At 36.0% G+C, this 15,151-nt stretch overlaps 1 protein-coding gene and 1 long non-coding RNA gene across 5 annotated transcripts in view; one reads left to right on the plus strand and one right to left on the minus strand.

Annotated features, from left to right (window-relative positions):
* LOC137831329 (uncharacterized) lies at positions 1–14,073 on the plus strand. 4 transcript variants are annotated; one of them, XR_011084409.1, is made up of 3 exons: positions 1–179; positions 1,066–4,742; positions 4,848–6,533. It is a non-coding gene; the product is annotated as an uncharacterized lncRNA (long non-coding RNA). The 4 variants fall into 4 exon arrangements; XR_011084408.1 differs by lacking the exon at positions 1–179 and adding an exon at positions 13,834–14,073 and having other exon boundaries at positions 191–4,742; positions 4,848–5,196; XR_011084407.1 differs by lacking the exon at positions 1–179 and having other exon boundaries at positions 191–4,252; positions 4,663–4,742.
* Positions 12,612–15,151, minus strand: part of LOC137831325 (cytochrome P450 71D11-like) — a 7,312-nt gene continuing 4,772 nt past the window's right edge. The window contains exons 2-3 of the mRNA XM_068638967.1: positions 13,893–14,911; positions 12,612–13,349 (exon numbers count right to left, since the gene is read on the minus strand). Of these exons, the coding sequence (XP_068495068.1) occupies positions 12,726–13,349; positions 13,893–14,795 (1,527 nt within the window). The 5' untranslated portion in view covers positions 14,796–14,911 and the 3' untranslated portion in view covers positions 12,612–12,725. The remainder of the gene's footprint in view (positions 13,350–13,892; positions 14,912–15,151) is intronic.

The following is a 15,151-nucleotide window of genomic DNA, read 5'->3' on the forward strand; positions in this document are numbered from 1 at the left end:
TCTTTTCTTTCTACAGTACAGTGCAAAGGAAGTTTTGTTCATTCAAGCATTTAAGAAGGGTTATAAACCTTTTCTTGTTTCTATCGTTTCAAATTTTTCATTTCAGATTCTCAATATCTTTAGTTCATCAACAAAAGGGTCTTGATTTGAGGGAGTGTTTTACTTCAATTTTTTCTCTGGTCTGCTTCTTTCTTTTCTTCGTTTTCATGGGGTGGTTTCTTTCTTTCTTGTTTTCCCTAAAGTTTTGCTTTTTCTTCATTTAGTTTATGAGTTTTGCATTCTTGTTTTACTGTTTTGTGCTTTGCATGTTTATGTGGAGGGCAAGTTTGTTCTTTCAAGTGTTCTATTGAAGTTTTTGTTTATGTGACTTGTTGAGGTACCATTGATAGATATCTGTAACATAAAGTCTCCTTTTGAAAGTCCTATTGGAAAAGACATGGAGATTGCTCCGTAGCACTTTGCCCCATTTTTCTTTAGTTTTGTACCTTTGGACCCTGTGGTACCTTGGTTTATGAAGGTCAAGGAGGAAATCCTAATGTTAGGAGAAATATTTAACTTCGTGATAAACAAATTGGAACGAGGAAATTTGGTGCTGAAAAATAGCATGCAAGCTATAAGTCCCATGTGGGTTATATTGAAAGTGATGGAAAGTTTGATGGTGCATTCAGTTACAATAGGAGCAGTTCTCATTACTCATATGTTTATGATGGTTTGTATTTGGTGGATACAATGAAAATAGAAAGAGTGAGATATGGAAAGCTTGTGTTCTTGGATTTCATGATTTCATAGGGTGGTTTCTTTTCTTGCTTTTCTTGGTTTTCATGATTTCATGGGGTGGTTTCTTTGTTTCTTGTTTTCCCTAAAGTTTCACTTTTTCTTCATTTAGCTTAGGAGTTTTGCATTTTTTTTTTACTGTTTTGTGCTTTGCATGTTTCTGTGGAGGGAAAGTTTGTTCTTTTAAATATGTTTACTTTTTATGAATTATTTTTCTACTGTTTTGTGGTCGTACTTCTCAAACACCTCTTTTTTCAACCTCCGCTGCTTGGCACTATCTGTGTTTTCAAGGTATGAAGTTCCTCAGCACTTCGACTGGCAAAGAATTAAGGAAAGTGTTTGTGAAACAGTGGACAGTGGACGGTGAATCGAGCATTGGTGACATTTAAGAACTTGTTTGATAAGCTAATGCATCTATACAAATTGTAAGAACCTGGGAATTCTAAAGTAATGGCCGCAAACGCCGTCTTAACGGATTGCTATGATAATGGTAGGAAATCCAGTGGTACCTTGGCTTATGAAGGTCAAGGAAGAAATCCTAATGTTAGGAGAAATATTTCACTTCAGTGATAAACAAATTGGAACGATGAAATTTGGTGCTGAAAAATAGGATGCAAGCTATAAGTCCCATGTGGGTTATATTGAAAGTTATGGAAAGTTTGATTGTGCATTCAGTTACAATAGCAACAATTCTCATTACTCATGTTTATGATAGTTTGTATTTGGTGGATACAATGAAAATAGAAAGAGGAAGATATGGAAAGCTTGTGTTCATTTTTGTCCTAAATAGAATTTTAGGACAACTCCAAACTTGTTTTTCCCTTAAGGATCATGGTGAAAATTCAAGATTTACTTCTAGGAAGAAACGCAACAAACCGAAAGGTTGTGTTGTTGAAAAGGAGGTTGTCCGTGTTAAAGATCTTTAAAATCGTCAGAAGAGGTTTAGTATTAGGGTGGTGACTTCAAGAGATTGTGTCCAGCTACCCACATCCTTTGATTATGTCGTAAATAAAATTCACTCAATGAAGTTCAAGCAGGCAATTCTTTGTGGCTGTGAAGAATGGTAGCAAAGGTTGACGTACAAAAATTGTCTTTCATTCCCTTCTGGAAGCTTTCTATGTGAGTATATTGGAGAAGTCAGTGGCTATAGATAATGACTATATATTTCACATGGGTATGTTCATGATGGATACTTTCTTTTGTTGTGTTTGGACTTTATTTAACAGTTTCAGTCTTCCTTTGTAGGTGTTGAAAAGGTCTTCACTAATGCAAGTAAATGTGTATACGTAGGAAGATTTACTAATCATAGCTGTTCTTCAAATCTTCGTGTCAAAGATGTTATGTATGATCACAATGACAAGAATCTTCCTTACAAATTGTTGTTTGCTGTAAAGGATATTTCGGCTGTTTGAGAGCTGACTTATGATTATAATTCCTTCAGTGGAAAATTGATCAATAGTAGTAGTAATAGTTGCTATTGGGGAACACCGAAAGGCAATGGACAAATCTACATTTAAAGGTGTAAATTATAAACTGTATTTTTTTATTACATTGTTGAATAGAGTACATATACTCACATCATTGTTTGATATGCATTGGTTGTAGTAGTCCATAAGCCTTTGATGTAAAAGATATGTACAATATGCATAGCTTATGTGGCTTGGTCTTGGATGATGGATGGTGGTTTGTAGGTTATTGATTCAAGACTAATAACCTTGGTCTATGAGTTATGCCTAATCATGCGTAGGGGAATTATCAACCTCTCTGTAGCAAAACCAGTTTGTGGGTGTTGATTGCAAAACCTCTCTTCATCAACCTCTCTGGGCTGTGGTAGGTCTGACAGGAGAACTGTTGTCAAAGGAAACGAGGAAAAGGAGGTGCAGGCAATGCAGGTGTCATGGTGGCCATGAGAAGGAAAACGAAGAAGGAATACTCTCTTAGTTATCATCATGGAGCCTGCAGCAACCATAGAAGGGCTGTTGAATGTCTATCTCATTGGTTGAGGTAGCAGGACTAACACCTCTTTCAAGGAGTGTATATGGCCACTGAAACAAGACCCAAGGAGGTCTCCTTGTGTGGAACTTGCGGTTTGTCTGGAGAGGTTTATCTGGTTTCTGTCACGAAGAGCCATGATAGAGTCTCTGGAAGTAAAATCCATGGTAATAGGATGTCTGGAGCGGCTGTCAGTAGTGATGGGTGTTAAATCAGATGGTCTTTAAACCTGAAGTGGCTGGTTTACCTTGTATGGAGCCTCACTTCTCACACCTGATGTGGTGCCAGTATTGGTTTACTGGGTCTTGTTGGAGTTGCTGGCTGGTTTGTTGGTTTGCTGGTGCTGCCAGTACTGGTTTGCTGGTTTTGGTGGAGCTGCTGGCTGGTTTGTTGGGTTGCTGGTTTACCTTGTGTGTTGGAGATGCTGGCTGGATGCAAGTGAAGCTCACTGTTTCACAGTAAAGGGCCATAAAAAGTAGGGGGTTTTATTTATGCTGATGAATTTGTAGCTTGGATTTCAAAGCATTATTCAAGGGGTATTATTTCTTTGGTCCAAGTGGTGCGCTAGATGCAGAGCAGTTTTCAATCAATTGAAGTGGACTGGTGGCCTACGCACGGAGCCCTGGATGGTGCATATGTTGTGATGCCAAAGCTGGGTTGGGAAAGGGTTGCTGGTTGGTGCTTCCAGCGTGGGGCAATCAAGTGAAGCAAGCTCTTTCATCCTATGCTTGGATGCTTTGTTGGTGTGGTGTGGACCTCAAACATGAGCTGCTGGTTCTCTTTTTTATGGTCTGTTGGGTCTGGTGGATTTCTAGTGAGTGGGGGGTTTGTGGGTTAATACTACAATAGGTTTGCTTTGGTAGTAAAATGTGGTCCTTTAATTTAATTAATTCTTTGTCGATAAAAAAAAAAAACTAAAACCATTTTTGAAAATAGAACTTAAACACATCCTTTTTAACTAATTCATTCCACTTTCATATCAAGTATGGTAAGGATTATGATCATAAAATGTATTTGCAAGAGGTTATGATCCATACCAGAATTATAGCCTTGATGTTTTTCCTTGTTAAATAAAAATCTTGCTTGCTAACATCCTCATATTGTATGAGAACATCCACAAGATCTTCTGCTTCCCTTTCGTAATCTTTGGTCTTTGACTTTGCCTCTTTATGTTCATTATGATGTTTTCCATTATGTGATCGGTTTGTTGATGTAACCTCTCAAGCTTGGGCCTCAGGCCAGTGACACGTTGCAGCCAAGTAGCAGAAGGAAACAAATCTCCAATGTTAAAACCTCCTGCAACTTTTATTGATTTTTTAACCACTGATATAAAGTTTTCTTGGTCTTTATATTTCTTGCCAAAGGCAGACCTGGAAACAATTGTATAAATAGATGAAAGTAGAGCTTGAGTGAGATTGATGGGGGATCCTTTCTCCGAATCTATCCATTTGACAAGATTGGAGAGCTCCTCTTCTTTAATTGGCTGGTATGAGTTGATACGTTTTAAAGCTCCAATATGCAAATTTTTTCTAAAATTCTTTATTATTAAAAGAGAATTGAATATATATTTCTCACAAATAATATTATATTTTGGAACTAATATAAATATTTTCATAATCATTACAATATAATTTAAGAAACTTTTATAAAAGAATGGTATCCTTTGTAATTAAAATTATACAAGTTATCGATATGTGTTTTAAAACTTCTTCTATTGATCACTTTTATAATTTAAATTTAATGACTTACAACTAGTGAAATTTGATGATTTAAGAAATTTACAAAAAAATTATTTAATTTAAATGCATCCATAATATAAATCTTTTTATTCTTAACGTTGCATTCTAACTCTTATCAATTTTATATTAATAATCATCACAACTCTGACGTGAACAGTAGGTTTTCTCTTCATCCTAGTCTTTTCTTTCTCCAGTACAGTGCTAAGGAAGTTTTGTTCTTTCAAGCATTTAACAAGGGTAATAAACCTTTTCTTGTTTCTATTGTTTTAAAGTTTTCATTTTCATTTCCAATTCTCAATATCTTTAGTTCATCAACAAATAACAAAAGGATCTTGATTGCAGGGAGTGTTTTACTTCAATTTTTCCTCTGGTATGCTTCTTTTCTTGGTTTTCATGGGGTGGTTTCTTTCTTTCTTTCTCTCCCTAAAGTTTTGCTTTTTCTTTATTTAGTTTGAGTTTTGCATTCTTGTTTTACTGTTTTGTGCTTTGCAAATTGCATGTTTCTGTGGAGGGAAAGTTTGTTCTTTTAAATATGTTTACTTTGTATGAATTCTTTTTCTACTGTAACTGTACTGCTCATACTTCTCTTGTTTTTCAAGTGTTCTCTTGAAGTTTTTGTTTATGTGATTTTTCAACTTCCGTTGCTTGGCACTATCTGTCCTTCAACTTTTATCACTCTAAAGCTTCCAAGGTATGAAGTTTCGTCTTCATGGCTTTTCAATTTTCATTTTGCATCATTATTATTTTATACTCCAATCTCCCATTATTCTATTTTCTACCTTTGAACGCTTACATCACTGAAAAAGCTTTCAGCATTTGAATTCTTGGTTGAATGTTTTTTTTTATAGTTTGGTTGTTGTTATTTGTTCATTCTAGATGGTTTGTAAACTGTTGTTTGACTTGTTGTGGTACCACTGATGGATATCTGTAATACAAAGTCTCCTTTTGACAGTCCTTTAGGAACTTGTTTGACAAGCTAATAATACTTCAATACAAATTGTAAGAACCTGGGAATTCTAAAGTAATGGCCGCTAACACTGTCTTAACGGATCGCTATGATAATGGTAGGAAATCCATTGTTACCTTGGTTATGAAGGTCAAGGAGGAAATCCTAATGTTAGGAGAATTTTTTTTCTTCGTGATAAACAAATTGGAACGAGGAAATTCGGTGCTGAAAAATAGCATGCAAGCCATAAGTCCCATGTGGGTTATATTGAACCTTATGGAAAGTTTGATGGTGCGTAGCAACAATTCTCATTACTCGTATGTTTATGATAGTTTGTGTTTGGTGGATACAAAGAAAATAGAAAGAGGGAGATATGGAAAGCTTGTGTTCAAGTTTGCACTAAATAGAATTTTAGACAACTCCAAACTTGTTTTGCCGTTAAGGATCATGTAAAAAATTCAAGGCATCTTACAAGATTTACTCCTAGGAAGAAACACAAACCGAAAGGTTGTGTTGTAAAAAAGGAGGTTGTTCGTGTTAAAGGTCTTTCAAATGGTCGGAAGAGGTTTAGTATTAAGGTGGTGACTTTAAGTGGTTGTGTCCAGCTACCCACATCCTTTGATTATATCGTAAATAACATTCACTCATTGAAGTTCAAGCAGGCAATTCTTTGTGGCTGTGAAGAATGGTAGCAAAATGTTGAATGGTTGACGTATAAAAATTGTCTTTCATTCCCTCTGGAAGCTTTCTATGTGAGTATATTGGAGAATGGAGAAGTCGGTGCTTAAATGGAGGCTAGATAATGACTATATATTTCGCATGGGTATGTTCATGATAGATACTTTCTTTTGTTGTGTTTGACTTTATTTAACAGTTTCAGTTTTCTTTTGTAAGTGTTGGAAAGGTCTTCACTAATGCAAGTAAATGTAGAAACGTAGGAACATTTACTAATCATAGTTCTTCAAATCTTCGTGTCAAAGATGTTATATATGATCACAATGACAAGAATCTTCCTCACAAAATGTTGCTTGGTGTAAAGGATAATCTTGCTGAGAGCTGACTTATGATTATAATTCCTTCAATGGAGAATTGATCGAGAGTAGAAGATATAATGGCAATGGACAAATCTACATTTAAAAGTGCAAATTTTAAACTTGTGTTTGTTTTATTGCATTGTTGAATATAATTTAGATATGCATTATAGTACATATACTCACATCATTATCATTGTTTGATATGTATAAGGTGGTTCTGAGTATGTCAAGGATGCAAGTATATCTAATGAAGTGTCAATTATAAACATACTAAGGAACATAGAAATAAACATACAAAGGGAACTTAGAAATAAGAATTCTGGTTGATGATTTTACATATAAAGTTGTCATTGACTCTTGTATAATGGTTATGTCCAATTATCTTGACACTTACACATCATCTTGTATGGTTGGTTGATGATTTTTGCTCTAATGGCCGAAGTTTTTTCTATTATTCTTGCTCTTGAAAGAGCAAAATGAAAGATTGGGCTAGAAAATTTTGTGCCTCGTAGAGTGAGTCTTGCTATATCTCACTTCTCTCTAATAGATTATGTTTCGACTCCTTCTTATGGTTTCCTTTCCAACATACCCACCTCCTCCTGTAAGTGAGGTTTGGGGCCAGGCCGAGCCGAGCTACATGATGTGAGTTGAATCAAGCATAAACACTTTAGGAACACAATAAGAAGGCTTAAGGACAATTCAATGGAGGACATTGCCTTCCAAATGAAGAGTCAAACTCATAATCATGAGTGACATATCTTTATACACATATATATGGCGGAAATGGAAAGGAAAGCAAGATCAAACACATGAACACAAGTAGAAACACAATGTAGAACAATTAAAAACAGCAACTAACACATGATCTGATTGAAAGGAGAATTAAGTGTTGGAAATAAAAGGAAACACAAAAGAAGCAAGAACCATCGGTGGAAAATGAAGAACAACACTAAAGGGACAAAAGCAATCGATTGGAATTGCTAAAACATGAGTCTAAATGGAAATGGAGATGGAAGGAAGAAGGAACATAATTGGATGAAGACTTGAAGGAGATGGACACGCCACTTGGATGGTGAAAGGTCCAAGATGAGTGCTAAATGCCGCCACTTGAAGCCCTCCAAAACTCACAAGATAAGAATTAGAGAAGGAGATCAAATCTCTCACAATTCTCTCTCATTTTGTGTAGAGTTTCCTTTCTTCTATTTTTATATTCTGGATTACATGAGCAATGCCTCTCTATTTATAGTAGAAGAGGGCTGAAAAATGAAAAGACACAATTGAAATTCAAGAGATAATTGTTTTCCTACTTTCGCACCTGCTAAAAATCCTATCTACACCTACTCGTATGTCACATGGAAGGTGTAACTTGTTTTGTACATTAGTACCCCTTATTTAATATCTACACCTCCATTTTAAAGTTATACTAAAAAACTATACAAAAGTAATTACAAAAAATCATCAAATGTTCATCTCCCAAAGCTTTAGCCATGTTTCTAGTAATTCTTTGAGGCAAGAAAGATGTTGAGCTCATGGATTGGGCTTTGGTCCCCTCTTGGGCTTGGGCCTCATACGCCTCCTCTACTTGGTCTTCATCACTACATATCCCGCAAACTCTTCAATTGAAGGTAGGATGAACCTTCTTAGCTACCACATTTTCACCTTTGTCACCTTTAACAATGATGTTACTAGTACCACCCTGCTCTCTTCATCTAACAAATGTAGTCAACACAATCGATCTGGGAACCTTATCCTCATTGACCATGCCGCGCTCCATATATGTTAATAAAATTAATATTTAACAGCTAAAAACAATCATACATAGAAAAAAAAAAACCCAAAGAAAAATCATATTTCTAGAACAAGCTTTCCAAAATAGTTTTTTAGAATAGTCTTTTCAGAATATGTTTCTAAAATTTCCAGAAAGTCTATTTCGAACAACTATTCAGAAAATATGTTTTAGAAACATATTTTGGAAACCTAATTTCAGAAGTAATCACATTATGCACACCTCCCCCTTTTCTCGAATCCAAAGTCTATTTTTTTTTTTGGATTACCCTTTCCAAAAAGAAAAAATACGCGAACCTGTAGTTTTTTAATGACGATTTACGTACCATAGCGGTGTCAATAACCATTGGAGACAAGACAGAAACGAATGTGAATCACCAACCAAATGCAAGTACTATAATTGCAACAAATTGAACGAACCACAGATCAGAACAGTGCAATAAAGATAGGGGAATGTGTACTTTTTAATTATAAACCCCGACATTGATGTCATTTTTTAAGGTGATGGGGTGAAGGTTCAAAAATTGAAGGGTGTAGGAAGCAAAAGCCATTAAATGGTATCAATAATTCTACATCATGAATTCAAAAGCCATAATCTTTACTTCCATGACTTTTATCCATTCTAGAACTTGTATAACTTCTTTATAGGATTGTGGCTTGGTTCGAGATAAAGGAGGGAGAGTGTATCTAAGTTGTTTATTGAATAATATTCTATATGATAAAACTAGGTTAAAAGAATAACATACCTTATTGGAATTCTGTAAGTTCTCTTCTCAAAGTGATATTATATGTTGATAATGATAGTCTTCTACGAAAGATAGAGATTTGTGTATCCTATAAGACCTTCTTAAGTTCTCGGTCTCAATGTGTTCATTATTTTCAGTGTTACTATCTTATGTAATAACATGATTTTCATCATGTGTGTAATCATATATGTGTTCAAAGTAATTCTCACGATGTCCTGTATCAGTCTAAATGGTTGTATCAACAATTAGACAAAAGCCATACTTAAGAAAAATGACATTTCAAGATACAAAAATTTCTAGTATTTGTATCAATAACAACATATCTTTTAGTTCCAGCTATAAAACCGAGATATATACAACGTTGAGATCAAGCTTATTTATGTTATTTTCAAAGGTTAAAACAAACCATAATCATCCAAAATTTCTTAATTTGTAGAGGTCAGGAACACATTCAAAAAACATTATGAAAGGACTCTTATTATGAATAACAAGTAGGGGGTGCAGGAAGAAAAATATAGGGGTGCAGGAAGAAACTGCCATAATACAATACGTAGAAAAAGAAGAAAACAAAACACTACTTATATTATCTGCATGCATATGTTCAGTATATATAAACTTATATAGACGAAGGGACTGTTTCTTCCTGCACCTCCATACCTTCTTCTCTCACCTTCATAAGTTTTGAAATTTCCAAAAATGCCCCTTTATAATATTCCGAATTACGTAATTCGGAAGTCATTTTTCAAATTTGTAATTAGCTACCGGATTACGTAATCCAGAAACCATTTTTCAGATGCATGATTATTCTTTGGATTACATAATCTGGAAGTCTTAACTTCCAGATTATGTAATCCGAAAGTCTTTTTTTAAATGAGTTTCCAAATTACATAATCCGGAAACTACTCTATGGGGGTGACACAAGAAGGACAAAAATGTATTTTCATGTTGTGTATGGAGGTGGCAGAAGAAGATATGGAGGTACAGGAAGAAACAGACGAAGGATGAGAGGAAAGCCCAAATATAGTGGACTGGCAAAAAAAAAAACTCAAGGCATTAATTATGTATTCTTTTTGTAGTTTATGTTTGGTTGTTTCTTGCATACCCATAGTTTCTCTAGGCTTTGGTTAGGCGAAAAGACCATGTTGTCCTTAAAAAATTACTTCTGGATTTTGCAAAATGAAAATGTTATCTTTTCTATTAACACCTCATGGATTCCACAATCCATTCTAGATTACAAAATCTAGAAGGTAATCCCGGATTCAGCAATAGTTTCCGAATTGTACAATTTGCAGCATCCTTTTACTATAATATGTATTTCTTTGGATTATATAATATGAAAAGTATACAATTCAAAATGTCTTTTAGATTATACAATCCAGAAGATATTTCTAGAATGAAAATTATCTTCCAGATAGTACAACCCGAAATACATATTATAGTAAGGGGGTGTTACGAATTTTACAATACAGTATACACAAAAAAAATTGAAAAAAAAAGAAAGAGAAAAATCCTAACATATACTCATAAGAGTAGGGTTTGAATTAAAAAAAATATGAAGGTGTAGGGGGAAGATATGGAAGTATACGGAGAATTTACCAAACATGAAGGTCCATGTTATCAATTGCTTGTTTTAATTGTGGGATAAAAATAAGAAAATTCCCCCTACACCTCAACGGGTTCTTCTTGCACCTCCATATAATTTTTAATTATCAAATCTACAATTGGCAGTATATGTTATGGTTTTAGTTGAGTTGATGAGTTGTTCTTCATTTTGAAGGTTTTCATTAATTGCGGTGAGTGTTTGTGGGTGATTCTTGAGGGTTGTGGTTGGAGGTGGTTGTTGGAGACGGTGAAGGTTAGTTGGTGAGTTAAGTTGTGCGTTTCTTTATATGGTTTCTGATATGGTGATGGAGCAGGGAAAGGGAAGAACATAGAAAAAACTAGAAAAATAAGTGTTGGGATAGAGATATATCCGAATAAAAAAACAACTTTTTAGGATAAAAGTAACATAACCAACAACATGCCTACTCTCCTAGTCTAGTGGGGTATATAATACCCTTTGAAAAACTATTTGTCCTAATAGACAGCTGTGCTGAAAATACTGAAAAGCTATAACAGAAAATCCTAACAGAAAAGGGGATCCAATCCCTACAAAAGACAAAAGAGATCCTTCTAGATATAATCCTTTAACCAAATGGGCCTAGATATCCTTCTAATGGGCCTTGTGCTTGTGAGTCCCGTATCAATAGTTGGCCCCTGCAAAGCAACCTTTTCCTCAAGGTTTTGGATGGATGAACTTGGCAGAGGAGTTGTGGTGGATGACACGGTGGTATAGGAACTAGGGGTGCGGGAGGTAAAACGGGGTGGTCTGGTTATTGTAAAATGTTGGACTATTTGATGTGGGTGGTGGTTGGTGGGCCAAGGTAATTTTTGTGGTGTGGGGGTGGATGTGAGAGTGAGAATAAATTGGGAAAGTGTGGTGCGGGCTTTTGGGCCACGTTGGGGTGTGGTGTTGGCAAAGGGGGTTGAGAGTGGGTTGTAAATTGGCATGGGAAACCCAAAGGGCAAGGTTTGGAAAGAGATTGGTTTTGTAACGTTGGAATTTGGTGTGTGTCAACTACTTGTATTGAATGCGACACAGAGTCACGTGAAGGTGTTGTAGGGAGTCGGTGATGTGACACAATATGGGTCATTGATGGAAATGAAGTGGTGTGGGTAGATGGTTAGGTGCATTTACTTGTGGAAGTAGATGGGTAGGTGAAGGTAGGTGTGAGAGTAAATGGGCACGTGAAGCAGAGGTTAGTGGTTGGTGAAGGGGTTTAATGAGGGCTGCTGATAGAGGACACGTGGCGTGTGTGGATGGCATCAGAGCTGTGTTACGTGAGTTTGAAGTCTCACTTAGGGTTTCACTTAGGTTTATGTTGGGAGGGTGCAAAAGGTACGGGTTTATTTCCTGGTTGGGAGGGTGGTGGGGTAGAGGGGGTTTTGGTCCATGATATGGTTTGAGGAGAGATATGTGAAATACTGGATGAACTTTGGAATCTGGTGGGAGAGCTAGTTCATAAGTCACTTCACCAATGCGTTTGGAAATAGGGTATGGGCCATAGAATTTTCGGGAAAGCTTGTGGTGAGGGGAGCCGGTGAGGGATGTTTGGTGGTAAGTCTGTCGTCAGAGGAGTACCCAGTCGTAAGGAGCAAACAGGGGGAAGCCAAAGACAAAAAAGAAGCGAATGGAAGATGTTGCATTGAAGTGATTAATTCGGTGACAAGTGCTACAATCGTGCCACTGCAAGCTGGGTAGAAGGAATGTCAATGAGGTGGTAGAGATAACGAATATTTTGGTGTATTTTGATGGTTTTGTAGCTGCAGTTTGCAGTGCTTATAGCATTTCAATACGAGCACGGTGCTAGTTGGAATAAGATGTCTAGGTTATGCACTTCTGGGGTGTTTGGTCATCTCTTTATTCTTGGAGATTCTTAATGTGGTTTGGTTTATGTAAAAGGGTTGGATACCCTTTTTGTATCCCTCTTAATTTAATGTCATTCTTTGCTGATAAAACAAAATGAAAAATAATATAAAAACTTAAATCATCCACTAAACGCAAAATGACGACTTTTATCTCAAGTTATTCAAAGATTAAAACTGCTACTATAGCATTAGAGTGCACAATCTCAGCATCACCAAGGGTTTCAATTTCTCAGTCTGAAATTCATGGGACAGGCAAAGGAATATAAGGAAAAGGAACCAAGAACAGATCATGCTTTCTTCTAACTGTGATTCCAAACTCTTCACTCATGTCCAATTCTTCACTTATCATTCCACTTGGAAGCTTCCAATCAAAGTGATATAACAACATTGCAAGGGTCACTTCGACAACTCTGGATGCAAATATGCTTCCAGGGCATATCCTTCTTCCAGCTCCAAAAGGAATGTACTCAAAATTATTCCCTTTGTAGTCAATAGTGCTGTCAATGAATCTCTCGGGATAAAACCTCTCTGGTTCAGTCCAATAGTTTGAATCTCTTCCAATTGCCCAAACATTGACTATGACCTTGCTTTTGGCTGGTATGTTATAGCCATGTATCTCACACGTTTTACCACATTCTCTTGGAAGCAAAAGAGGAAGTGGAGGGTGTAATCTCAAGGTCTCTTTCACAACTAGTTTCAAATATTTGAGTTCATTGATGCAATTTTCATCAACCCTTCCTTTCATGTTGAATACCTCTCTAACCTCAGCTTGTGCTTTTTTCATTACTCTTGAATCATTCATTATTTCAGCCATCGCCCAATCTATGGTTGTTGCTGATGTCTCCCCTCCAGCACCAAAAATGTCCTTAAAAATATCAATAAAAAAGGTTACAAGTAAAGAAACAAAGAGACTGCATGCTTCTAGAGTTATTAGGCAAATGTTTCACTACTTCAAAGATCTAGTGAAAAATAAGATATAGAGGGAAAAAGTGTTAGATATTTATTACCATTTTGATTTCCTACTCTCTTTTTGGTTTAAAAATTGTTTTCCAACATGCTATTCAATAATCAGTTTCTCCCCCTGAACGTGTTATGTTTTCAAAATTGCTTCCAAAAAAGAGGGTTTTAAAAACATAAAACAGAAACATCTAGGAGATGTTTTCTCATTAAGTTCTCCTGTTTTGGGATCCTAGCTCATAAGAGCGAGTCCTCTGCAGAGGTACTGTTTGTGTTGAGGTATGAACTTGGTGTGAGTGTCTAGTTTCTTCATATTTTTAAAACTAAAAGCATTTTTGAAAATAGAACTCAAACTCATCCTTATTAACTAATTCATTCCACTTTCATATCAGGTATGATAAAGATTAATTCATGATCATAAAATGTATTTGCAAGAGGTTATGATCCATACCAGAATTATAGCCTTGATGTTTGTCCTTGTTAAAGAAAAATCCTGCTTGCTACCATCCTCATATTGTATGAGAACATCCACAAGATCTTCTGGTTCCCTTTCGTGATCTTTGGCCTTTGACTTTGCCTCTTTATGTTCATTGATGATGTTTTCCATTATGTGATCGGTTTGTTGATGTAACCTCTCAAGCTCGGGCCTCATGCCAGTGACATGTTGCAGCCAAGTAGCAGAAGGAAACAAATCTCCAATGTCAAAACCTCCTGCAACTTTCATTGATTTTTTAACCACTGTTATGAAGTTTTCTTGGTCTTTATATTTTTTGCCAAAGGCAGACCTTGAAATAATTGTATAAATAGATGAAAGTAGAGCTTGAGTGAGATTGATGGGGGATCCTTTCTCCGAATCAATCCATTTGACAAGATTGGAGAGCTCGTCTTCTCTAATTGGTTGGAATGAGTTGACACGTTTTAGGCTTAAAAGCTCCAGTGTGCAAATTTTTCTTAGCTGCCTCCAATAGTATCCATAAGGAGAGAAAGCTATATCTGTGCAATTGTAACTGAATACATCCACAGTTGGGAGTTTAGGCCGTGTGGCAAAGTTAATATCATGGGTTTTCATCACTTCCTTAGCACACTCAGGGGTTGAAATGACAATAGTAGAAACCTCTCCAAGTTGAAGATGCATCAAGGGTCCATATTTTAAGGCCAGGTCTCTTAGTTTTCTATGTGGCTGAGAGGATAGCAGATTGTGTATATTTCCTATAATAGGTAGCTTTGTTGGGCCAGGAGGTATTTTAGAAGTTGTTTCATCTCTTTTCCTGGGTTTGTTTCCAATTTTTTGTACTATAAGGGTTAAGAAGATAAAGAAGAGAAGAGCTGAAAAATAGAGAACTAGTTGAGCCATGGAGAAGAAGCAGATTTCTAATGTGAGTATGATGCTAGTAGTGTCTGTTTATATTTACACATTACTCAGCATTCTTAACTACGTCATCATCTTGGTTTGTCCTCTGGAAGTGCCTGCTGTTTTAAATTTCACAAAGAAAGCATTTAACCTTAGTTTGGCACAAATGGAGTTGGTTTCGTTTAGTTCAATGAAGTCAATAGCTTTGAACCGAAGATGTCCTTTTCATGAATAATTAATTGGAATCAGTTAATTTAATTGACTTTTATCCATCCAAGGACACAAAATACCTGTTGGGAACTAACAGACTAAATCACTTCGCCTAAGGACTCAAAATAGACATAAGAAAAAATATGAAA

The sequence above is a fragment of the Phaseolus vulgaris genome, chromosome 6, assembly GCF_000499845.2.
Source record: "Phaseolus vulgaris cultivar G19833 chromosome 6, P. vulgaris v2.0, whole genome shotgun sequence".
NCBI lineage: Eukaryota > Viridiplantae > Streptophyta > Magnoliopsida > Fabales > Fabaceae > Phaseolus > Phaseolus vulgaris.